This window comes from Neofelis nebulosa, chromosome 8, assembly GCF_028018385.1.
Source record: "Neofelis nebulosa isolate mNeoNeb1 chromosome 8, mNeoNeb1.pri, whole genome shotgun sequence".
NCBI classification, from domain to species: Eukaryota; Metazoa; Chordata; class Mammalia; order Carnivora; family Felidae; genus Neofelis; species Neofelis nebulosa.
The window spans coordinates 108250876-108277969 of record NC_080789.1 but is presented as its reverse complement, the minus strand read 5'-3'; the positions used below and the strand labels follow the sequence as shown (position 1 = coordinate 108277969).

General features: G+C 37.6%; 1 protein-coding gene and 1 pseudogene across 4 annotated transcripts in view; one reads left to right on the top strand and one right to left on the bottom strand.

Moving 5' to 3' along the window:
* LOC131520226 (chromatin remodeling regulator CECR2) overlaps positions 1-27094 on the bottom strand; it is a 178735-nt gene that overhangs the window by 51246 nt on the left and 100395 nt on the right. For all 4 annotated transcript variants that reach the window (XM_058744240.1, XM_058744239.1, XM_058744242.1 and 1 more), the window contains exons 3-7: positions 7749-7932; positions 6174-6313; positions 5132-5236; positions 3234-3283; positions 2066-2235 (exon numbers count right to left, since the gene is read on the bottom strand). In XM_058744240.1, coding sequence (XP_058600223.1) covers positions 2066-2235; positions 3234-3283; positions 5132-5236; positions 6174-6313; positions 7749-7932 — 649 coding nt within the window. The remainder of the gene's footprint in view (positions 1-2065; positions 2236-3233; positions 3284-5131; positions 5237-6173; positions 6314-7748; positions 7933-27094) is intronic.
* Positions 16910-17721, top strand: LOC131520227 (large ribosomal subunit protein uL30-like; annotated as a pseudogene).

Sequence of the window (27094 nt, the reverse complement as noted above, 5' to 3'; positions counted from 1 at the left end):
ATCATGACCTGAGCCAAAGTCGGACGCTTAACCGACTGAGCCACCCAGGTGCCCCTAGAGATTACTTTAAAAAAAAAAAAAAAAAAAAAAAGGCAAAAATTACAAAAGAAGGCTTAAGCAGAGTAGTCATATGCCTTATTGATGATTTAATGTGTCATCGTTATATATAAAGTCACGTACAGTTATAAAACCATCTCCACATAATAGTTACTTTAAGAAAATTAGATTAAGGGTGCTTGGGTAGCTCAGTTGGTTAAGCTTCCCATTCTTGATTTTGGCTCAGGTCACGATTTCAAAATCGTGAGATTGAGCTCCGTGTTGGGCTCTGCGCCGAGTGCAAAGCTTGCTTGGGATTCAATTTCTCTCTCTCTCTCTCTCTCTCTCTGCTCCTCGATCACTTGCTCTCACAAGTGCTCTCTCTCTCTCAAAAAAAAAGAAACTTAAAAAAAAAAAAAGAAAATCAGATTATGTGTTTCAATTCCTGGAAAAATTGTCACAGTGGGTAGCAGGTCACAAACTTAAGTATAATTATAGTATATGGAATTAAGTATGGTGATGAGGAAATGGAGATTCTTCTTTTGCTCATCCATTAAAATGTAATTATTGAAGCACTCTATAAGATCTCTAATAAGAATGGTGACTTTCTACAATTTTCCTTTTAAAGCACCAACCTACTTAGAAAAGTTAGAAATACCACTGGATTCACAACAAATTAATATATTTCTCCTTCTGTTTTTCTCTGGAGGTGCTACAGCAATTAATTTATTCTTTCTCTTCAGATTTCAGTGGCAGGTGGTCAAAATTTTCTGACTTTTATGAACATGTGCAACAGTCAGAAGTATTATATTATTGCAATGAAATAAGCAAAGTCAATGACTCTTGAGCATCCACCATGGAAAAGGCTTTACATTAGGTGTTATAGGGTTTAAAACAGTAAGATATGGTGCCTAATCTAAACAAAGCTTAAACAACTCAAAACAGAATTAAGTCATGACAAAATGTGTTAGGTAGGGGCGGCTGGGTGGTTCAGTCAGTTGAGCATATGACTTCAGCTCAGGTCATGATCTCATGATTTGTGGGTTCGAGCCCTGTGTCAGGCTTTGCGATGACAGCACAGAGCCTGCTTCGGATCCTCTGTCTCACTCTCTCTCTGCCCCTCCCCCACCCCTGCTTGCTGTCTCTCAAAAATACATAAACATTAAAAGAAAAAAAAACATAAGGGAGAAAATCCTAAAATTGGGAGACACGGGAGATCTTACGGAGAGTAGTATTCAAATAGGCAGGGAAGGAGAAGGAGAAAGATGCTTGAGAAAAGACAGGGCACCTGGGTGGCTCAGTTGGTTGCGCGTCTTACTTTGGCTCAGGTCATGATCTCACAGTCCGTGGGTTCAAGCTCTGCATCAGGCTCTGTGCTGACAGCTCGGATCCTGGAGCCTGCTTCAGATTCTGTGTTTCCCTCTCTCTCTGCCCCTCCCCCACTCCAGTTCTGTCTCTCTTAAAAATAAACATTTTAAAAAAAGGCATACATGAGGGTGTATATGCATGAAAATATAGAAAGTGCGATTTATGGAACTATAACATAAAACCGGAAAAAGCATCACACATGTGGAGCTGGCAGAGTGGCCCTGGAGCTACAAAGACAAATACCCTTCAGAACTTGCTGCTTACTGGAAGAGAGAGAGTTTCTGCCCCCCCCCCCCCAAAAAAAAAGCAGCATATATATACAGAAGTATGCACAGGCTGATAGAAGATACACCTGGGGGCTTGGGGAACATTTTCTGAGGAATGTTACAGAAGGAAAGTTGGTTCTAAACTGTGAAAAGCCATCCTAAGTACTATGGAATGGGAGTCACCGAGGATTTTGTGGGGCTAAGGAGAATACTGGATGATCCACAGTGAAGGAGAGTGGGTGGCATGAGGTCCCTTTTTAACATTCCAGATCAAAGTGAAGGGCTTGTACCACTTCCAGGAGACACTAGAAATGTATTCAAAACTTAATGAATCATCCTTAAATAAAGCAGTTTTATAGCTACTAAAGAAGAGGAGGAACCACCGGTTTGCATACCTTTTGGGCAATCATGTTGCAGATCTCAGGCAAGAAGTCCTCGCTGAGGAGCTTATAGAGCTGCCGTTCTCGAAGAGAGGTTCTCTCCCGAAAACTCTCAGTGACCTGTCTCCATTCTTCTTCTGTTTGGCACAGGAGCCACCAGGTGCCTTGACCTGGCCCTTGGGACCCTAAAAAAGAAAGGATAGGTTCATTAGATAGATACCACTAGGACCTTTTTTCTGTTTATTCTCAATTTCATTCTCCTCCGGGTATGAAAAAAACCAGGAAATAAAAAACATTTTTAAAAAAAGGGTATTAATTTTAAAAAGTTGATAACGTATAATTTTGATTTTCATGTTACTATTTACACCTAAAAGTATTGTGACCGTCGTAATTACAGATTTTAATAGAAATGCTTAAATATACTTACTTTTCTATTCAAAAGGTTCTGATTTGATCCTCTGCAGTCTTCCTGTTTCATTTATGTTGACATACTGTATATAAATTGATATTCCTCTCCCACTCCCAGTTTTAGGCAATTTGGATTACGGAACTGAAATCTGGTTAGGAATCCAATATAATCCCTTACATAGCATTTTACATTAAAAAGATAGGTCTTTGAGAAGTTGCTCATTTATCCAAATGTAATGTGCCCATTACACTGTGCCCAGGTTAGAAAGCACAAGTGAAGATCTGAAGTTATCCATCAGATGGAGAGATAGGCACAGGTAAGTGTGAGGAAGAGAGAACTGAAGAAGGGCAAAGAAACCAGTTAGAAGGCTGCTGCAATAAGCTTAATTGCTTTGCATGGCTCTGGGAAAAGAGTTGTCATCATAAATCAATCATATTTACTTAATCTTTTCTAGTTATTTTTATATCTTAGCAAGAGAGCATGAGTGTGGGAGATAGGCATGCATGGGGTGGGGAGGGAAAGGGGGGGTATAGAGACAGAGACAGAGACAGAGACAGAGGCAGAGAGAGAGAGAGAGAGAGAGAGAGAGACAGAGAGAGAGAGAGAGAGAGACACTCCTAAGCAGGCTCTATGTTCAGTGTGGAGCCTGACATGGGGCTGGATCCCACAACCCTGGGATGGTGATCTGAGCTGAAATCAAGAGTCAGATGCTTAACCGAATGAGCTATCACTCAGGTGCCCAAATCTTTTCTAAACTCCAACAAAAGTCATTACCATTTCTTGTCTGTGGCTCGGATGCCAAGGAGTTTTCTTCCTGTTTTTCACTGAAACACAGGGAAAGGAGGCACCAATTAAATTGCACAATGATATGCACAGGAAAATATTAGGTTTTAAAACATTTTTTTGGAAGTCAAACAGAGGAGTTAAGTGTTACCGGTTAAATGCCTACCCATCTGCCCTGCCCTAAACAATAGGGATTCTAGTGTCTTCCTCCCTGATCAGGGCTATACTGAAGAAAAGCAAGGTAGAGGTTAAGAACGCAGGCTCTAAAGTCAGACTGTCCCCATTCAAGGCTTGCCTCTTACCATGTGACCTCAGGAAAGTTAATTAACTTTCCTTAAAATAGGCTATAAATAATGCCTACATCACAGGGATGTTGGAGATTAAATTATTAAATACAGAAGCGTTCAGTGAAATAGTGTTAAGTATCATCATCATTTGTACCCCTGAATCATGTAGGTCACTCTCTGTGGCCTTCTGTTTGTTTTCAATTATCTATAGCAGTGCTGCTCTATAGAACTTTCTGCGAGGATGAAAATGTTCTGTCTTGTCACTGTCCAGTATGGTAGCCATGAGCCATATGTGGCTACTGGGTACTTGAAATGTAGCTGGTATGACTGAGGAACTGAATTTTAAATTTTATTTAATTTAAAAATATACAAATACTGTCCTGCATACAGAGCTCTAAAGAATAAAATCACCAGCAGAGGGTAGCACAAGTCCACATATGATGTTAAAATGATTCTAAAATCCTCATAGTAAGATACCTTAATTGTTGGTATTGAACAGGGAAATGGAGATAGGTATAACATAGCATCCTGAATCTATAAGAAAGTCTAGATTGCTAACAAAATTCTGAAATGGATGCCATGTGTATACAACATGATTATAAAACATCTCTCATAAAACCCATAGAGGAAAGCTATGCTTTGTAATCAAATTCCTGGAAAGTGGAACACTGATTCTTAAGTTAAAAAAAAAAAATCGAATTCTGACTGATTTATATTCATAAATTTATGAATTTATTCCTAGAAATAAATACTTCTTAGTAGTTAATAAGCAACAAAGAGAAATCTGGCCTACTTCAAGCATTTAGGTTATTTAGTAGTTCTATAATTTAGAGGAAAGAAGTGGTTTGTCCTCTGTTATTAGAATTTTTAAGGATATGACTTAACTTCCATAGGTATAGAATGATAGAGCTGATCCTTAAAGAAAGTATATTTATACAGTATAGGCCAGATTTTCAAAATTCTTACATTAAAATTCACATGGTAAAATTTCCTAAAAGATCACAATGTATAAAACAAAATTTCCCATATGTAACACTCTGTTTCCTTGCTAAGATTAAGCTCTTACCTGTAGTTTACCATAGGAAATTGTATTCTAAACACAATAAAGCATATTTGCTACTAAAATCTCCTTATAGGGAAAGAATTAACTCTTAAACTTATATAGGATATATAAACCTATTAAATCCTGATTATTAGACAACAGTTAACCAGAATTAACTTAGCTCTACACTCCTATGAAAAAAACGTGTGGCACAACCAATTTTCAAAGTTAATACATATTGAGCACTTTCTGTAGGTCATGCATGGTTTTCAGTCATTTATACTGTTACATTCATTATCCTGTTCAATTTAATCCTTATTATTAGTAGTATACCTACTATCCAGTAAAAGAATAGGCTTAGAGAGGGGTAGTTCATGCAGCTAGGGAAGCCCTAGTGTACACTTGGTAATTTTGTGAAGATTCTGACCCAAGCCTTCATAATCTAAGTCCTATATCCTTCCAGTGGCACGAAGGAAAATCAAGGATGAAAGAGCAAGTGAATTAAGGTCCCTTCTAGTGTGTGGGTTTATGACCCTCATAGACTAACACGAATGTCTTACCTCACTATAATCTCCTCCTGTACTTTCTTCCGTTTTGGGGGTCTTCCTCTTCTTTTTCCGGTTTTCCCAGGAACAGCTAAGACACTTTTTTGGCCTTCACTTTCCCTATGAAATAGCACATTAAATCAAAATGTTCTGTAATAGAACTGATACTCAGCTCAGTCATGATCTTGGGTTCCTGAGTTCAAGTCCTGCGTTGGGCTCTGTGCTGACAGCTTGGAGCCTGGAGCCCACTTCAGATTCTGTGTCTTCCTCTCTCTCTCTGCCCCTCCCCTGCTTTCACTCTCTCTCAAAAACAAACATTTAAAAAAATACAAAAGGGGCACCTGGGTGGCTCAATTGGTTGAGCGTCTGGCTTAGGCTCAGGTCATGATCTCACGGTTTGTGAGTTCGAGCCCCGCGCTGGGATCTGTGCTGACAGCTCAGAGCCTGGAGCCTGTTTTGGATTCTGTGTCTCCCTCTCTCTCTCTGCCCCTCCCCTGCTCGTGCGCTCTCTCTCTCTCTCTCAAAAAATAAACATTAAAAAAAATTTTTTTTTTAATACAAAAAAAAAAAGTAAGATGGTAGCATTATTTTGGGACACTATGGAAACAAGGTCCCTTCCTCATTTAGGAAGCATTTAGTAAGGCGTACATTTCAGGCATTCTTTAAGGTCTTTTCGGTCCTATGCTGATGAAGCAGATCGTTAATTCTAGTAGAAAAAAGGAGCTATCAAGAGTTGATTATGACAGGAAAACCACTGCAGTGATGTGGTGGTACTATGGGCAACCTGCTGTATAGAGCAGTCTATGTTAAGGCAGTGGGACTCCTTGGGAACCTCAAATCCAAACAACAGTATCTTTCACCATTCTGATAGCAGAGGCTACATTATGAATTCGTTTTTATTTCTGCATGAAATAACTCTTTGCCAACTCTTTATACACATGCTGTTATATCTGACTCCTTCAGAAGAAAAAAATTTGTGCTGCAGAATTCCGATGTATTCAATTTTTATGACATTTCTATATAGTAGCTATCCCAGCCCTGACCTCACAGATTATACCTGCTCAAAGAGAGTTCTCCATTGGATTTTCCTTGCACTGGGTCCTCCTTATACATTCGTGTTCCATAGAAATACCAATAGAGTGCCCCAGAATTGTCTTCACCCAATGGTTCCACACGGAGACTATCTGCATCCAGACCCTTGGTTGAAGAACAGAGAAAAGAGGTTTGGGGAAGTAGGAAACAAAACAAAACGGGAAAACTAAAATGAAGTTTCAAATTTATAGTCAGATAGACCTCATATTTTAAAATGCCTAAGCATCTTATGTAATGTTCAACCAGGACATCTGAAACACAGATAGAATGGGAAGATGGTACCTTCTTTGAAGAGCAGGATATGGAAATATTTCAAATGTTTCCCACCCCCATCACTGCCCCCATTTTACCAACAAAAACAAAACAACAAAAAAGGAATTCTGATGAACATATATTTGGTTTGGCCTTACTGTTATTTATGTGTGTGTCCATAAAAGGAAAGACAATTATAACAGAGTAGAATCCAATGTTGTGAAAGCTTTGTCCCACATGAGCTCTATTGCAGCTCCACCGTAACCTACAGTAACCTCTTATTCTAGCTGAGATCCAGTAATACAGCTCCCAATTTACCCCAGGCTCTGACCTATTTTGGCCTCCCCACTGCTATTGAAAATCTTGAGTCCTCAGCTAAGACTGTACTTAAATTACACAATGATTTTATACTGAGTCCATGAGCAGAGCTGAAATGAGAAGTCATCAACACATTTAATCATTTCTGACTGAACAGGATTAGAAACTGACCTCTTATGAGTGAAAAGCAATAGCTCACACTCTCCCTCTGAGATAGACTTCCAAAACAGGTAACAGTAGAATAAGGAGAGGGGAAGAGATATTATATCTTCCTTCTCCAATGCATTTTTTGTAACATGTATGAATGTATGTATATAGTAGGGATGAACCTCACTCACTTGAATATGTGGGTTATAGTCTTTGTAGTTTTCAATAAATATTTCTATTAAATAAAATCAAATTTTAAAACTTGGGAAACAAAATTCAGTAGCTAATTTAGTTGCAATTTTGGCTGATGACAGGGTGAATAAATAGGTGCCTGACTGTTCCTTTGTCAGCTGGAACTCAGCCACATAAAGACAAAACCAAACTAGAAATTAAACCAAAATAACATACAGTCATCTAAATTTATGGCTTGGATTGCCTTGGCTACAGTGGTCATTGCATACATTGTTAGCATTAAGAGTCCCTAGGGGCGCCTGGGTGGCGCAGTCGGTTAAGCGTCCGACTTCAGCCAGGTCACGATCTCGCGGTCCGTGAGTTCGAGCCCCGCGTCAGGCTCTGGGCTGATGGCTCGGAGCCTGGAGCCTGTTTCCGATTCTGTGTCTCCCTCTCTCTCTGCCCCTCCCCCGTTCATGCTCTGTCTCTCTCTGTCCCAAAAATAAAAAAAAATAAAAAAAAAAAAACGTTGAAAAAAAAGAGTCCCAAGACTAGGAACATAAGCCAAACTAGCTTTTCTTAACATCATCAGATTTTATATCCTGATTGCCTGCTTTTTTTGCTCTAGGAAAAGGGTTTGCCAGTTGAGCACCTTGAGAAGATCGAAGACATCATCTGCATCTAGCCGATAATCACAGAGGCGGTGTAGGATTTCCACACGAGTACGAAGGGGTAGGTCTTGGAAACTGGCTTCTCTCAGAGGGTTGGGCTTCCCTTCTTCAAGCTCCCAGCGGTAGTTGATGATGTCCTCTAGGTAGCTGTGGAATGTCTGAGGCCTAACCATATGGCCCCAAACACAAAAATACATTAGTATAAATTACAGAGGATGGGTAGGAAAGGGGGAGAGAACTGATGGTTTGATAGTTGACAAATGTTAAAAAGAAAGCAGGAAGTAAAAAGGGGTCTCAAAGCCCCTTACTGAAGTTTCATGTTATTATACCATCTACTTGGACCATATACTGTCAAATTCCAAAGAAGATAAATATGGTAAGAGGGTTTCTCACAGAATAAGTTGTTGTACTTCAAACCACAAACAGCATGTTTTGGTGAAAAGATAAAAGTTCTAATAATCAATGGTATAGACTGTGAAACAGGCAAGTCTTACCTTCACTCATGCAATTAAAAAGAGACTATACAGTTTGAATGGATAGCAGTCAAAATTAGATCTGTAACTGAGATGGCAAACAAAAAAAGAAATTCAGTGTTTGCCTAACCTAATTAATTCATATTTCAGGTTAAGAAACAAAGATGGAAAAAACTTCTCTAGAATACAAGCAGCTACTCCTATATGCAACTACAATTTTGTATTGTTACATAAACTTTAAAGCTTATCACAAAATACTATATTCTAAATTTTGAAGATTAATTTTTCTATAGGAAACATTTAAGACAGTTTGATGGCAACTTAAATTTTTCTTGATTAGAGTTAGGCAATTCTATAAACTGCATTTTGATTAGCACCTAAATGTGCCTTGTATTTAATATAAAATAAAGAGCTGTTTAGTTGTTGGATGGTTATTCTATCTCTCAACTATTAACAAATCTGGGCACAATTTCACCTATTGCTTGATTAAAATTTTTTTCTCACTAAGCAAGGAGCTCTAAAGAAGTTATATGTCAATGTAATTTTAAAAAGAGGCATGTACCATGTTGACTGACAATCTGTGGTAATTATGTTTGTAGAAAAAGTCAGAGGAAATATTCATGGGAAAAAAAATCAAAGGGCCTTGTGCAAATAAGAAATTAAACATTTTGCTTTTTCAAAGAGAGAAGACACTACCTCCTTACTATTGATACATCAACTGGGGAAAATGTGAACAGAGTTAGCTTATTATGCAGCAAAATACTTCCGCATATCAAGGCTCTCACAAATTTGATTTGACTGCAGCATTCACATTCAAAGCATAAGCACTGGCATATGAATACCTGGGCTTGAACCTTAGCGGTTATGGACTACTTCCTCTCTCTACTGCCTGTGAAGCTGGTACTGCCCCTTCAGGAGGGAGGAGCTGGACAAAGAATAGCTCAAACTGGCGGTAAAAAGCAGATACTGTGGCAATGGTGAATTAGAAAATAAAATGGGGTGTATTTTTAAAATTGTTTTTTGGTAGCAAAGTGTATGAAGATTACAATCTCTCTTTGGTACAATAGCCCTTTACTACATGCTTTCTAGAATAACAAAAATTTTTTTGTAGTTTATTTTTGAGAGCACGTGAGAGAGACAGAGTGCAAGCAAGGGAGAGGCAGAGAGGGAGAGAGATACAGAATATGAAGCAGGCTCCAGGCTCTGAGCTGTCAGTACAGAGCCTGACGTGGGGCTTGAACCCAGGAGCCATGAGATTGTGACCTGAGCCGAAGTTGAATGCTTCACTGACTGAGCCACCCAGGAGCCCCTCTATAATTTCTAATGTACACATAGTACTCCAAGCAACAAGGCATGTTTTTCTTGCAGTAAAATAAAATATGGAATCTTTAATACTGAGATTATTTCACCAGAATGGCAGCTTCGCTGGAGGATGTGGCAGGAGTCAGGCTGGACCAGGCTAGGGAAACTTCTAATTCCAATGTGAGGCAAAGGAAGCACCAGCATACCAGTCCTGCAAACACTGAATGTGTATAAACAGTGTTGTTCTTTGTGCCTACAATCTGTCTGAAAGCCTCTACTTGTCTCAAAGAAGTGCATGTTTGAGATTCCTTTCCAATAGCCCTATTATCCTACTCAGTTTCAATTACATTGCTTTTGCTAAAGTTTTCTTAAGACATCTCCATACCTTACCAAGAGATACTTGAGGGCTTAGAATTCAAGCTAGATAAACCTCCTCATATAAATCTATATCCCTTTCTTAAAACATCAGAAATTCAAAAGGGGGAAAATGTTTCAAGGGCATTTAAAACAAAAAGCCTGCGGGAAGCCAAAAATCAGGCTAACACTTTCTATTTAGTGGTTCTTAATCTATAGGACATAAAGCGCTTTAAGAATTTGATTAAGACCATATACTCTCTCCCCCTGAAAAAGAGCACGCCCACAATTTTGTGTGGATGATCAGATTTTGTTTCTTAAAGGAAGAAGACTATATGGGCACCATGCTGCTGAAAATTGCTGGAACATTCCTGACTTTTTCATCTATGTAGCTCAATGCAATTCTCTCTTAATGACTTAAACACCTCTCATCTTTCTGAAATATAATGAATTAAAATGAAATTCTGAATTATAATGAAATGTCTCAATAGAATATGGTTAACAGAAAAATCAAATTAACCAAAAGTTCTGAACACAACCAGTTTCACTTTTCTCTGGTCTGAAAAAGTTCCAAATGCTCCTAAACACCTCTCTTTTCCTTATTCCAAACTCGCAAAGTTAGCCATTTTTGAGAACCCCACCAATTAGCTTCAGACAGTATATGCTTCTGCGGGTGAGACCAATTTTGCAAGGATGGCATGACCAGAGTAAAGTATGTTAGCACAAATCTTGGCTGCTTGGAGCTGGCCTCTTGATGATGCAGGGCAACACGTTTTAATATCTGCAATCTATATTAAATGATCACAGATGAAAAGAAGACTCTTGAGTTCTTTGAGGCATGTGTTAGTTCTCCGAGACACGAAAGGGTATCCCACAGTCTACTTGCAGAGGAACAATTAAGACATGTCATCATGGGTAGCATAATGGAGACCTAAATGAAAAAATTACATTCCTTTCATTGGCTACAAGTATTTCTGAAGCAAATGAAATACATGTGTGAATAGTTAAGCCACATTTAACACCAAGCACTGGATTAGGAGAAAGATTTTGGTTCCAAGTGAAGCAACAAGTAAAAGGCTAAGAACATCTGAGAAACTGTTTATTCTTTTTTTTTTTTTTAATAAACTGTTTATTAAAGATCATACAAAGACACAGAACAAAACAATTTAAATAACATATCTTTTCTAGGGCCATATAGTGGCTGCTGTACCCAAACATCCTAAAATCAACATGACAGCCAGGATAAGTTAAAAAATCATGGTAATTTTAAAAAATTTAATTAAAGAATTTAAATTTTAAATTAAAGAATTTAAATTAACATATGAAATACATCTTTTAGCAGAGAAGCATACATATAATATAAATTTTACATGCCTTTATGATTATTTATGTTGGGTAACAAAAAAGTACTGAAAGTCAACTGGAAATCAATGTGTAATAATCTTTAAAAAGATAAAATACCTTTTTTGAATGGAAGCTGGATGGGACCTTAAATATTATTGGCATTGAGAAAACTGAAGCATCAGGTAATATGTGAAAAGGCACAATAAGAATTCTGAATATCTTCTTTTTTTAAATTGATCTATCTATCTATCTATCTATCTATCTATCTATCTATCTATTGAGAGAGAGAGAGGAAGGGTCAGAAAGAGAGAATCCCAAGCAGGCTTCACATTTATAGCATGGAGCTCCAACCAGGGTTTGAACCCACTTAACTGACTGAGCCACCTGGGTACCCCTGAATAGCTTCTTATAATTTAAGGATGCATACTGCTAACTCTAGACCCACTAAAACACACAGATACTGGCACAGACACACATGCACACACACCCCCAACAGAGGAAATAAAGTAACATACTAACAAAAATAACCCAAAAAGAAAGCACTGAAGGGCCAACAGAGGAACAAAATATCAGAAAGAACAAGAAAAGATACTCAACATCATCAATCATTTGAAAATGCAAATCAAACCCACAATGAGACTAGCAGAGTGAAAATTAAAAGATGGATAATAACAAGTGCTGACTAGGATGTGGAGAAACTGGAACCCTCACATACTGTTGGTGGAATTGTAAAATGGTGCAGCCACTTTGGGAAAGTTTGGCATGGTGCTCTAAAAGTTAAACACAGGGGCACCTGGGTGGCTCAGTCAGTTGAGTGAACGACCAATTTTGTCTCAGGTCATGATCCTCACAGTTCGAGTCCCTTTGTCAGGCTCTGTGCTGACAGCTCAGAGCCTGGAGCCCGCTTTGAGTTCTGTGTCTCCCTCTCTTTCTGCTCCTCCCCCACTCATGCTCTGTCTCTCTCTCACAAAAATGAAAACACATTAAAAAAATTTTTTTTAAAGTTAAATAAAGAATTACCATATGACTCAGACCGTTCCACTCTTAGGTATACACACTCAATAGAAATGAAAACATACATCCATACAAAAACATGTACACACATGTGCATACATAGCAGCATAATTTACAATAGCCAAAAAGCTGAAGCAGTGCAAATGTCCATGAACTGAAGGATAGACAAAATGTGTATCAATACAACAGAATATGTTTCAGCCATAAAAAGGAATGAAGTACTTGATTCATGCTACAACACAGAGGAACCTTGAAAACATTGTGCTAAGTGAAAGAAGCCAAACACAAAAAGGCAAATATAATTATGCTAACCCTTATAACAAATACCTAAAACAGGAAAAAACACAGAGATAAGAAGCAGTTTAGTGGTTGCCTGGGAATACAGATTGGAGGAAATGTGTTGTGGCTGCCAACAGGTATGAAGTGTCTTTTGGGAATGATATTACACAATTCTGTGAATTGTACACAGAATTGTACACTTGAAAAAACCAGAGGAATAAGTGGAAAACCAACCTTAACAACAATTGCATTAAATGTAAATGGAGTAAACATCCCAACTAAAAGGCAGAAATTGTCAGACGGAGTGAAAAAAACCAAGACCAACTGTAGGATATCATCTATAAAACACAATTTAAATACAAAAATACAAACAGTAGAAGGATAGAAAATCATGTATCAGGCAGAATAGTTTGGAGAAAACAAAAAGCTAATGCACCAGGAATACATAACAAAGCTTTATGTATGTATCTAACAATAGAATGTCAAAATTCATGATATAAAAACTGACTGAACTAAAGGGAGAAACAGACAAATCCACAAATATAGCCAGGTATTTTTAACATTTTCCTCATTAACTGATATACTGAGAAGACAAAAGAATCACTAAGGACACAGATCTCAAAAATACAACACGATCTAATTGACATTTACAGAATACTATACACAAAAACCACAGTATTTTCTTCTCAAGTGCATATGAAATGTTCACTATGATATACTATATGCTGGGACATAAAAGAAGTCTCAATAATCTTAAAAGATTGAAATCGCATAGAATATATTATCTGAACACATGGAAATTAGAAATCAACAAAACTACGATATCCAGAAATTAAATAACACACTTGCAATTATTCACGGATCATAGAACACATTTTTAATGATAGTGACTACAGTACACCAAAATTTGTGGAATGCAGCCAACTACTGGTTAGAAGGAAATTTATAGCTCTAAATACCTGTACTGAAAGGGCAAAAAATTTTAAAAACAGTACTGTGACTGAAGAAGAAAAAGAACAAGTTAAAGACAAAGTAAACAGAAGAAAATAATACAAATAAGAAATCAACAAAAACAGATGAAATCATTAAAATAGAAAAAGCAAACAGCAGGTAAAGTAAAAAGTTGGTTCCTTAATAAATATTTGAAAAGTTGATAAACCAGCAGAAAGACTAAAGAGGGAGAGAGGAACAACAAATTATATATCAAGGACAAAAAGTGAAGTTATCACTGTAAATCACACAGAAATTAAAAGGAGAAGAGAGTATTATTAACAGCAATATGGAAATAAATTTTAAAACTTAAAGGGGTGCTTGGGTGGCTCAGTTGGTTGAGCGTCTGACTTCAGCTCAGGACATGAACTTACATTTTGTGAGTTCAAGCCCCACGTGGGCTCGCTGCTGTCAGAGTAGAGCCCACTTTGGATGGATCCTCTGTACCCCCACCTCTCAGCCCCTCCCCTGCTCACACTCTCTCTTTCAAAAATAAATATTAAAAAAAAAAAAAAAACTTAGAGAAAATAGACAAATTCCTTGAAAAATGCCAAAGCGACCTACCAAAAATGACTTAAGAAATAGAACATGTGGACAGCCTTAATCTATTAAAGAAAGGGAATCAATAATAATCAAATGCTTGCACAAAGAAAACTACAAACCCAAAGGTAGTCAATTCTTCCAAATACTCAAGGAAGTATAAAGAAATTATACCAACTCTTTCAGAAAAGAGAAGAGAATACTTTTTAATCCTTGTACCAAAATCGGACAAAGACAGAAAATAAAATTAGAACAATATTCCTCATGAACATACAGGTAAAAATCCTCAACAGATTATCAGCAAATCAAATTCAGCAATATACAAAGGGGGCCAACACTTTATACTTAACGGTGAAAGACAGAATACTTTTCCCCTAGAATTAAAAGAATATATATTGAGTCATCTTAGCCAGTAGAATAAGACAAGAGAGGAAGTACAAGGGACACACAGAATGGCATGGAGGAAGCAAAACTGTTTTTAATTGCAGACTAGATAAAAATCATCAGGAATCTACAACAAAACCAGTAAAACTAAAAAGTCAATTCAGGAAGACTATAAAAACATGGTCAATATATAGAAATCTATTGTTTTTTGTATATACTGGAAACAAATAACTAAAAAATAAAAATTTAAGGGGCTCCTGGATGGTTCAGTTGGTTAAGCGTCCGACTTCAGCTCAGGTCATGATCTCACAGTTCATGAGTTCGAGCCCCACGTCAGGCTCTGTGCTGACAGCTCAGAGCCTGGCACCTACCTCAGATTCCGTCTCCCTCTCTCTGCCCCTCCCCACTCATGCTCTGTTTCTCTGTCTTAAGAAAAAATAAAAGTTTAAGTAATTCCATTTACAGTATCATCAAAAATGTAAAATACTTAAAAGCAAACAAAAAGATGTCCAATATTTTCACACTGAACACTACAAAATATTTCTGAAACTAAAGAAGAAAAACAAATGGAGAAACAAATACAGCTTTCAAGGACAGGGAAATTCAATGCTCCTCAAAATGTCTACTGCCTCTAGCAGGTTGCTGCCTTTTTATTTATTTATTTTTTTTGAGAAATTAACAAGCTACTTAAAAATTTATATGGGAATGCAACAAACTTGGAACAGTCGAAACAGTGAAAAAAAAAATCCCCTCCCAATAAAATTGGAGAACTTACGCTCTGGATATTCAAGACAATCTGGTATATGTGCAAATATAAGATATATTGATTTATGGAATGAGGCAAAGTCCAGAAATGGACTGAATATATACATATATTTGTAAGTGGGAAAAAATGAAAGGGTGTCTAGGTGGCTCAGTCAGTTAAGCATCTGACTTTGGCTCAGGTCACAATCCCAGGGATCTCATGGTTTGTAAATCTGAGCCCGGCATCAGGGTCTGCACGGATAGCGTAGAGCCTGCTTCGGATTCTCTGTCTCTCTCTTTCTCTGCCCTTCCCTGGCTCGTTCTCTCCTCTCTCTCTCAAAAATAAACATTAAGGGGGCACTTGGGTGGCTCAGTCAGTTAAACATCTGACTCCCGGTTTTGGCTCAGGTCATGATCTCATGGTTCATGAGTTTAAGCCCTGCATTGGGTTCCACGCTCTCAGCACGGAGCCTGCTTGGGACTCTCTCCTTCTCTCTTCACCTCCCCTGTTCATCCTCTCTTGCTCTTTCTCAAAATAAATAAATAAAACTTATATAGACAGATATAGATATATAACATTAACCTTCTACTTCACACCCAATACAAATACGAACTCAAAGTTCATCATATTCCAACTGCAAAAAAGCTAAAACTAAAACTAGAAGAAAATCCTGATGTTGAGACAGGTCCTGATTTCTTTGACAGGAAAAAAAAAAAATGAAACATACTTAGAAAAAATTGATAAATTGGATTTCAACAAAATACTCTGCAAAACAAATGGAAAGGCAAGCTACATACCAGGAAAAAATATTCACAACCTATTATATATCTAGTCATCAGGGAAGTGCAAATTAAAACCACAATGAGTTATCATGTTATACCCTCTAGAATCAGTAAACTTAAAAACTGGGTAAAATTAAAAATGGCAAATGTTGGTAAAGATATGGAGCAGCTGGACTGTTTATTTGTTATTGGTAGGAATATTCATGTTTCAACTACTTAGGAAATTGGCAGTTTCTTAACCATATTCTTTAAACATGATTCAGCAATTCCCAAGAAGAATGAAAACATATGACCACAAAAACATTTGTATGCAAATGTTTATAGTTGCTTTACTCATCATAGACCCGAAGGAACATACAAGTCCATCAACTAGTGAACAGATAAACAAATTGTGATATTTCCTTTCACAATGGAATTTAGACTCCCCCTCTTCAAAAAGGAGAAAATTACTGATAGAAACAGCAGTGTCAACAAATATCACACAGACATTATGCTGACTGAGAAATTAAGACACGAGTATATACTGTATAGTCTCACTCATATAATATTCTAGAATAAGGTAAAACTTAACCTATAGTGATAAAAAATCAGATCACTGGTTGCCTGGGGTGCAACGTGGGGGAGGTGGACAGCATAGATTTAGTGGCAAAGTGCACCTTCTGCAGAGATGGAAATGCCCTGTCATCTTGAGTAAGATGGTGAAAACATGGTATATTCGTTTGTCCACAAAAAACCTGTACATTTAAACTGTGTGAATTTTATTGTATCTAAATTATATATTAATAAAGAGGAGCTAAATTGACTCATTTCACAGAAGTATTGTAATTTCCAAAAAGATAAATAATATTTCTACAGAGGGCAGATAAGACCTCTAAATATTAAATGTTTAAGAGTCTTTAGAGAATCTATTACAGAACTTCCTTTTTCTGGCTGGAACCATGGAGGGTGCAGAAGAGAAGAAAAAGAAGGTTCCTACTGTGCCAGAAACTCTTAAGAAAAAGCGAAGGAATTTTGCAGAGTTGAAGATCAAGCATCTGAGAAAGAAGTTTGCCCAAAAGATGCTTCAAATGGCAAGGAGGAAGGTTATTTATAAAAAAAGCTAAGCATTAACCACAAGGAATACAGGCAGATGTACAGAACTGAGATTCGAATGGCTAGAATGGCAAGAAAAACTGGCAACTTCTACGTACCTACGGAACCCAAATTGGCATTTGTCATTAGGATCAGAGGTATCAATGGTGTGAGCCCAAAGGTTCGAAAGGTGTTGCAGCTTCTTCGCCTTCACCAGATCTTCAATGGCACCTTTGTTAAACTCAACAAGGCTTCAGTTAACATGCTAAGGATTGTGGAACCATATATATAGCATGGGGGTACCCAAACCTGAAGTCAGTGAATGAACTGATCTACAAGTGTGGTTATGGCAAAATCAACAAGAAGCAAATTGTCCTGACAGATAACACATCGATCACTCGATCTCTTGGTAAATATGGCATCATCTGCATGGAGGATCTGATTCATGAGATCTATACCGTTGGAAAACATTTCAAAGAAGCAAACAACTTTTTTGGCCCTTCAAGTTACCTTCTCCACGAGGGGGGAATGAAAAAGAAGACCATCCATTTTGTAGAAGGTGGAGATGCTGGCAACAGGGAAGATCAGATCAATAGATTATTAGAAGAATGAACTAAGGTATCTACCGTGATTATTTTTGTAATCTGGTCAGTTAATAAACGACTATTTTCAAATTAAAAAAGAGAATCTATTACATACAATTAGGTACAGAATTAACCCCGAGAAGCAAAATGTGTAATTGTTATGAGTTTCCACTTTGAGTGGAAACCACAAGAAAGCGAAACAAAGACCACACTGAAACACAAATTACTCTAGATTATCTAAAAAGCACTCTACTAAAGATGATAAAAGGAAAAAATCTTTTGGTGTCAAATATCATCACAATGAGCATTTGATGGGGAATATTTTTATAAAGCTTAAAGACATTGCTCAAGACACTGAAGCAATCTTATCTTCACTTTGACAGCTAGGAGCAAACCAGAAGTTCCTGATTTCCAATCCCTTGCTCAATTAGGGTAGGTTACTTCCCAATGAAGAAAAAGAACTGCTGCTTAGAGCAAGTAGTTGATGAATCACTTTAAATACCTACAGTTCTTATTGATACAGGCTCATAAAATCAACTGGCTAGAATTGCAATTCCAGGGAGACTAACAGGAGGAAAAGCACCTAGTGTTTCAAAAGCCATAACAAGTATGTTAGCAACTCAAAGTATGTTACTCTGCTTTTAAGTTTATATACTGAAGGGGATAAATCGGTAGAGAAAGTGCAAAAACAAAACAAAATAAATAAGAACCCATGTGTCCACCATCAAGCTTGAGAAAAAGAAAATTAGCAGTTCCTTAGATCTGTGGCACTGCAAGGATGGTCCCGGACCAGCACGTTAGCATCATCTGGAACTTGTAAAGAATGCAAATTCTCAGCCAGATTCCAACCTACTGAATTAGGTAAAGAATGCAAATTCTCAGCCAGATTCCAACCTATTGAATTAGATAGCGGTGGGGCCAGCAATCTATCTTTTAACAAGCCCTCTAATTGATTCTGATGTTCCCTAAGATTTAAGAATCACTACTTTAGATGTTATTAACCATTTATGCTTATCCCTAGCTACAGTATTCTCCCTTCCAACCAGGTAGAATCACTTTCCTGAATTGTGTTAATCATTCCCTTGATTTTCTTTATAAGTTTCCTACATATATTTATCCTCATTTAGTTTTTCTTGTTTGACATTTATAAAAACGTAATCACTGGTACATATGCTTCTGTGATTTATTTGCTCAACATTATTTTCTGGCCTGATTTATCCATGGTTATGTATAGAGCTGTGCTTTGGCTGCCCTTGGCTCCTAGAGGCCACTGCAGTTCTTAGTCATGTGAGCTTTCCCAACATGGTTGCTTACTTCATCAAAGCAATAAAGAGAGTCTCTAGAGCACCTGATAGCAAGATGGAGTCCTATATGGTATGAAATAATCAGGAAAGTGACATCCCATCAGTGTTGCCACATTTTATCGGTTAGGAGCAGATGCTACCCCACACTCAAAGGGAGGGAATCACACAAAGACACAGAATTTCCGAGGACCTACTCAGAGTCAAACTGCCACATCCACTACCCATTCAGATGCAGCAGTCCTGTCTTTGTGGTTTCACATTCCAGTTTCAGTAACCTGAGGTCCAAGCTGATGAAACTCCTTCTGACTTATCAACAGTAGTCTTAATGCTACATCAAAATGCCTACATCATTTACCTCATTTCATCTCATAGTTTAGGCATTTTATCACCTCACATCATCATGGTTAGTACAGAAGTATAATACACTGTAAGTACAGTACAGTGAGACACTTTGAGAGTGTGTGTGTGCATATTTATTTAACTTTTATCACAGTAGATTGTTAGAATTGTTCTATTTTATTTTTATTGTTGTCAATAAACTGTGCCTAATTTTTAATTTTTAAGTATTTATCTAAATTTCAGTTTTTACTGTGCCTAATTTAGAAATTAAAGTTTATCATAAGTGGGGCGCCTGGGTGGCGCAGTCGGTTAAGCGTCCGACTTCAGCCAGGTCACAATCTCGCGGTCCGTGAGTTCGAGCCCCGCGTCAGGCTCTGGGCTGATGGCTCGGAGCCTGGAGCCTGTTTCCGATTCTGTGTCTCCCTCTCTCTCTGCCCCTCCCCCGTTCATGCTCTGTCTCTCTCTGTCCCAAAAATAAATTAAAAAAAAAAATGTTAAAATAAAAAAAAAAAAATTAAAAAAAAAAAAGTTTATCATAAGTATGTATTGGAAAAAATATAGAATATACAGGATTCAATACTAGCCAGTTTCAGGCATCCACTGGGGGTCCTGGAACGTACCCTCTGCAGATGAGGGACTACTACTTACTGTACCACTCTTCCTTGGCAACAAAGTGAACAAATTCCTTAAAAAAGTTTTGAACTGAGACTTTATTCTAAATGTCTCTCAGAGGGGCGCCTGGGTGGCGCAGTCGGTTAAGCGTCCGACTTCAGCCAGGTCACGATCTCGCGGTCCGTGAGTTCGAGCCCCGCGTCAGGCTCTGGGCTGATGGCTCGGAGCCTGGAGCCTGTTTCCGATTCTGTGTCTCCCTCTCTCTCTGCCCCTCCCCCGTTCATGCTGTGTCTCTCTCTGTCCAAAAATAAATAAAAAAAAAAAACGTTGAAAAAAAAAAATTAAAAAAAAAAAAAATAAATAAATGTCTCTCAGATACAACAAATTACTAAACACAGTTATAACTAACACAAAGCCAAACCAAAGATTTGCAAACGAATCCTGCTGTATGATGCAGAAAATATTGAGACATATGAGAGCAAATATTACAATAGCGTACAATGGAACACATGTGAAAGTGACAGTCATGACTTGGGTACAGTTTTGCTGCTTACTTTAGTTTCCTCATGGATTAAAAAAAATTATGGGGCGCCTGGGTGTCTCAGTCGGTTAAGCGTCCGACTTCGGCTCAGGTCATGACCTCACGGTTTGTGAGTTCGAGCCCCACATCGGGCTCTGTGCAGTCTGCTTCGGATTCTGTGTCTCCCTCTCTCTGTTCCTCCTCCACTCGCACTCTGTCTCTCTCTCTCTCTCTCTCAAAAATAAAGATTAAAAAAAAAAATTAAAAAAAAAAAATTATACCAGATGATACGAGATTTGAAAAACCTCTTAAAGCAGAGGTCCCCAGAGACAATTCACATGGTCCATGAAGCTAAGAAAATATTTTTATTTTACTAGCCTATAACAGAAATTTTACATTCTGCTCAATTATAAATGTAGGCAACAAAATAGTAGCATGAGTATTTTTTGTCAAAAGAAATCAGGTATTTTTGTATCACATTACAGATACTGTAAATATCCCAAAATAAACATTTGTAATCATGAATACTTGGAAGATAGTAATCTTGAGAAATAAAGCCTGCTGCTAGATTATGTTAACGAGTTAACAAAAAAATACATTACTGTATCAAAAATTTGTTTCATTAAATTTTACTATCCATATTTCAGTATATTTGGATCCTATTGTAATTCTATTTATTTTATGATTTCAAATCATATTCTTAGATATAGACTTCATTAGAATGCCAAAAAATACATAGTTCAAAATAGTTAAAAATCCTGTTTTAGATGAAAACCTGTAATGTTTTTTTTTTAATTCCTTTATAGAATGGGGCTGTGGGTTAGAGCTGGAGGTCTGGGATCACACTAAGGGACAAATCTATCCTATATCAATTACCAGCTGTGTAACCTTGGACAAGTTATTTAACCTCTCTGTGCCTCAAACTCATCATCCTTAATAGATGAGAAAGGAATTTATATTAGGCATCATAAGGATTCAATAAAGTTCCTGAAAAGCATTTGCAGCATTGGCTAGGACAGTAAGGATAAACAAACAAGCATTATTCTATCCTGTAAAGGCAAGAATCTCAGTTTGCAGAATGCAATGAAAAACAAATGTGGGTTCCGTATGCTAGTTTAAAGGTTAGAATAAGTTAGTAGAAACTAGAATAGTAATCATTTTTAGTTTTCTAAAAACAGGAGCTGGCAAACTATGGGTTGTGGGCCCAATCTGGCCTGCCTGTCTTTTTTGCTGCTGTTTTTTTTAAACAACCTGTAAGCTAAGAATGTAAAAAAACCATCCTTTTGTAAATGCTTTGGGGGAAAAAAAAAATCAAAACAGTACTATTTCATGGCATGTGAAAATGTTATAAAATTCAAATTTCAATGTGCATAAAGTTCTAAAAATGCCACAGCCCCAATCAGTCATTTAGGCACCGCTTCTGCACTACAGGGTGGAGTGGTTCCAACAGATCATGTGATATACACAAAGCCCAAAATATCTATTCTCTGGGCCTTTACAGAAAAAGTCTGCTGACCCCAGTTTCAAAACATGCAAACCATAATAGATAAGAGATGGAAAGCTGCTTGAACCAATGTCTGCTTTCTACTCAGCACGTGTAGAAACTCATGAAAATGTTTCTACATACATTGATACAATAAATTGATATTTATTAGTAGCTTGAGACTGTTTTAAGGCTTCTCATAAATTATTTCATTTAAGCCTCACAATAACTTTAGTACTGTTCTCATTCTGAGATGAGGCAAGTTATACATGAAGAGATTAAGTAGCTGTCTTACCTCCACATATCAGGTAAATCTCAGAACCAGAAAAACCAAGACTTCATTTGTCAAACTTCCCTTCAGGATGAGATGAAAGTAAAACTTCAGAGAGCATGCATTCACTCTAATTGCTAGTGGATACCACTCGTGGGACAAAATGACCATCACTTTGGGCAATTCCTCTCAATGGAAAAAGTAAAACCCATTGTAGCATTTTTAAAAAATGTTTATTTATTTTTGAGACAGAAGAGTGTGAGCAGGGAAGGGACAGAGAGAGAAGGATACAGAGGATCAGAAGCAGGCTCTGCACTGTCAGCAGAGAACGCAATCAAGGCTTGAACTCAGGAACCGCGAGATCAGCACCTGAGGTGAAGTTGGACGCTTAACCAACTAAGCCATCCAGGTGCCCCCTAGTGTACTTTCTAGTGTGGGTGCTCATTATACAGGTGTGTTCTGTAAGTATTCACTTAACTGTAGAACTACAGAATACACATTTTTCTGTGTGTATATTATATATCAATAATAACAAGTATTTAAAAGGCTGAGGTCAGAGCCTCATTCCAGAACAATTAATTCAGAAGTCTCTGGGCTGCCAGTCCCCAAATTTATCTGGCCATCCAGAAATATTTTTATTTCATCTGTACTTAAACAGATAAAATTAACTGATTGTTTTCCACAATACTCTGACATCTTATAGGTGTGTTTAACAGAATGTGGTTTGAAAAATGCTGGAAAACTGCTTGCCTCCCTGCCCCAGCACAGAACAGCAGGTTCTGCTTTGTCAGATTGAAGTTTTGTAAGTGATCTTATGTTAGACACACCCAGCTAAGCTGCAGCCAGATTCTTAACCCACAGAAACTGTGATATAATAATATTTTGTGGTTTTTAAGTTGGTAAATTTTAGGGTAATTTGTTACATCATAGTGGATAACTAGTACAGCATAAAAGAGACAAGAAATAAAAACACCAAAAGGAAAGAGGGATGATAATCCTAGAATATCAGAAGAGAAGCAACTTAAAAAATAATCAGGATCAATAAACTGGGCAGATTCAAGATCTATTCAGAAGAATATATTTCCAAAGTACTTACAGTGTGAATGGGATTTTACCCTCAATGGCAACAAAAATTAAGATAGCCAGGTATGTTACCTGGCATAGATGAATCAGGCTATACAATTTTACTGGGTAATAGAGTCTGAATAAAAAAGCAATCTCAATATTGTGAAGAGGTCAATTCTGCTTGAATTTACTCATAGGTTTATTTGACTCTAATCAATATAAGGGGATTTCTTATAGAACATGATGAGATAAAGTAATCATTTTCCAGAAGAATGAAGAAGCAAGATTAATAAAGATAAAATTTATTCTATTTTTTGTAAATAGATTTTTTAAAGTTTATTTATTTTGAGAAAAAGAGGAGAGAGAGAGAGAGAGAGAGAGAGAGAGAGAGAGAAAACAAGTGGGGGAGGAGCAGAGAGAGAAGGAGAAAGAGAGGGAGAGAGAATCCCAAGCAGCCTCCACACTGTCAGCACAGAGCCCGATGTGAGGCCTGAACTCACAAACTGTGACATCATGACCTGAGTCAAAATCAAGAGTTGGACACTTAACCAACCAAGCCACCCACACGCCTCAAGACAATTTTTAAATAGAGGGATTAATTAGAGGGACTATCCTCATTGAACATTAAAATATAATATAAAGGAATAATCACTCATTGTTATTAGTTGTGTTCAGACGATATCCCTGTTTCATATACATAATGTTACTTCATCCTTAACAATAATCCAACAAGTAGATATTATCATTAAACACATTTTATTCATGAAAAAACTAAGGCAAAGCTCACAAAACTAGTGAAAATATTAGGGACACACAGTGTGGTATCAGAGCCAAAAGAGACTGACAGGTACAATTACAAAGAACCAAGAAAATTCTAACATGAGCAAAAACTTAGTAAAAGATCAAAGAGATATCACACCAACAGGGATGAGGAGATTTATTCCATAAACGATGAGATGACTTTAGCAATTTAAATGTTTAACCACAGACTGTCCCCTCTGCCTCCACTGTCACACATTGAAGACCATAGTCTCCACAAGAGATAGGACACTGTTTTATCCTACTAGCACCTAGGGGCTGGCATGTTATGGGCAATGTCCAGCACTAGCAAGGGTAAAGGAAGACTCTAGTGCAAGAGTGAAACAGAAGAGCCAAGAGGAGGAAAGCCTCACAATTTTTTTTTTTAATTTATTGTTTATTATTTTTGAGAGAGAGAGAGAGACAGAGAGACAGCAAGCAGGGAAGGGGAAGAGAGAGAGGGAGACACAGAATCGGAAGCGGGCTCCAGGCTCTGAGGGCTCAGGACAGAGCCTGATGCAGGGCTCGAACTCACAGACTGCGAGATCATGACCTGAGCTATCATCGACCGCCCAACCGACTGAGCCACCCAGGCCCCCCCAAGCCTCACAAATTTTAAGTGAGCATTTCTTTTGCCTGATCTTCAATCAACACACCAGTAAAATGACCCAAGCATACAAGAAGAAGTTCAAGTATACAAGGATTTCAAATGTGCCCAATAAACCTCAAGAAAAGATATTGAGCATGTGAAGACTGATCAATGAAATGCAAATTAAAACAACTTTATACCTATCGGACTGGTCAAGATTAGAGACATCAAGTCTAGTTAATTTTACCTTCATAACAGTCCCTCTGTCTACATCTCTCCTTTCTCCCCTGATTAATTGATTAGCCCCTAACTGGTCTTCCTGCTTACCCCCCTGCTTGCCCAGGATGCTTACCTGCTCTCCTTGCTTTTAGGATTATACCCCCAAATTCTTAACCCAGCCTACAAAGCCTAGTAGGCTCCAATTCCTGTTGTGCCATATTGGATTCCTTAAACCAAACTGTGTGCAGGGGACCGGGAGGTTTAAAAATCAATTCATCATTAAGATGAGGGGCACCTGAGTGGCTCAGTCGGTTAAATGTCTGACTTTGGCTCAGGTCATCTCACAGTCCATGAGTTTGAGCCCCATGTAGGGCTCTGTGCTGGCAGCTCAGAGCCTGGAGCCTGCTTCAGATTCTGTGTCTCCCTCTCTCTGTCCCTCCCCCACTCACACTCTTGTCTGTCTCAAAAATGAATAAATGTTAAAATAAATAAATAAAAGTAAATAAATATGGTGGGCCAAGTGAACATGACAGATGATGAGTGACAATCAGCCTCCTCAAGGGAGAGTAATCAGGAATGCTGAGGACTAAGGCAGACCAGACCCTGTTTGCCCTCTAGTTGATGGCTGTCTTCATGGTTAGCAGACCATTAGATGTTTTCTAAAAGCTATAAGCTGGAATTTGAAATGTGACATCTCATTTTAGATGTTGGCAACAAATTACAATTTAACACTGGGGGGCCAAGACTGTAAACAAATCACGCCTCTGAACCACATGAGACCTTCTAAGTCTATAATCTCTAGGCTCTGCTCTAAGGTTATCACTCCTTCTACTTGTAAATCTTTGGTCATTTCATTTGTTCATTCATTCATTTATTCATTTACTTATTTCTTGTGCTTTATAAGACATGGGCACTGGCCTAAGGAAGTCCAAATATAAAGGCTCAGTTCACATATCATTTTCTCATATGAGGTTACATGCTCTGTTAACAGTCTGTATTTTTATACTTTAGAACACTTATCACAGTAATTATATAACCATTACTGTAATTATTAGTGAACCCCTACCACCCCTGCATAATACTATAAATTCCATGAAGGCCCTGAGAGTGTCTGTCTGTTATACCAGTATGTGCTGGCCAGCAAACAGTGGGCAATATCCAGATGGAGGTTTTAAGCGATCCGATGCCTTCATTCATTGAAGGTTCAAGGATAAAATGGAGCAATCCCTGTGGTGGGCAGCCTGGCAATTCATTTTAAAAATCTTAAAGGGACATTTCCTCTGAGTGGCCACAATTCCAGAAATTTATACTAAGAAGACAATTCACTAGATGAGCAAACTTTTATGTCCAAGGCTATGCATTATAGCCTGTTTACAACAGTTAAAAGCTAGACACAAATGTCCAGCTACCAGATTGAATCATTTGACAATCATGTTTAAAGGAAAGGTGGTTTAAGAAAATAAACTGTTACAATGAAAAAATTCAAGATATGAAAATGTAAAATTCTCTCACGCTATGACCACAACTGTGCTTAAAAACCACATAAACTCCCAAATCTACATCCCAATAAAAGAATGGAAGAACTTAATTATCATGTTCAAGTAGTAAAACAATAGATGATTTCCCCCTTTCATCTATTCTTTGTCTAGCACAACCATCTGGGTATTCTCGGGGAAAAAAGTCATTATATTAACACAGTGAGTCCAGGAGCAATAACTCTCCCTTAAGGGATACAAACTTCTACCCTGAACAAAATGGCATTTCATCAATCTCTCACTCATCTTGTAATGACAAGTTTATTGCACCTTAATACTGGGCCTAGTTTCCCAGCCCAAGCAGACACCTAAGAGTAGATTTAATTGAACAGAAGTATTTGAGATACCATCTTTAACTGCATGAAAAATACAAACCATAACACTCCAAACCCCTGCCCTGAATGGCACCAGAGGGTAAAAACCGGGAAACCATTTTGTCTCAGCTTTTTAAGAGTTGGCTCTATACACTTCTGCTCTGTATAGAAATGTAGTAGTGAAGAAAACGTGTTATCAAGTTAGGGTCAAAACAAGGAATGAGGCCTTATCAAGAAGATCCTTTATTTATATACACAAATAAAATGTTGCTCCAAATTTCTACAAATCTCAAATGTATTGGAAAGCGGTTTACTTAGCAGTTATGGTGTGAGGGAGACTAGAAGCTCCATATTAAACATTATGTATGTTATGTAGTTATGGTTATAACTACTGGTTATATGAATAGAAGATACTC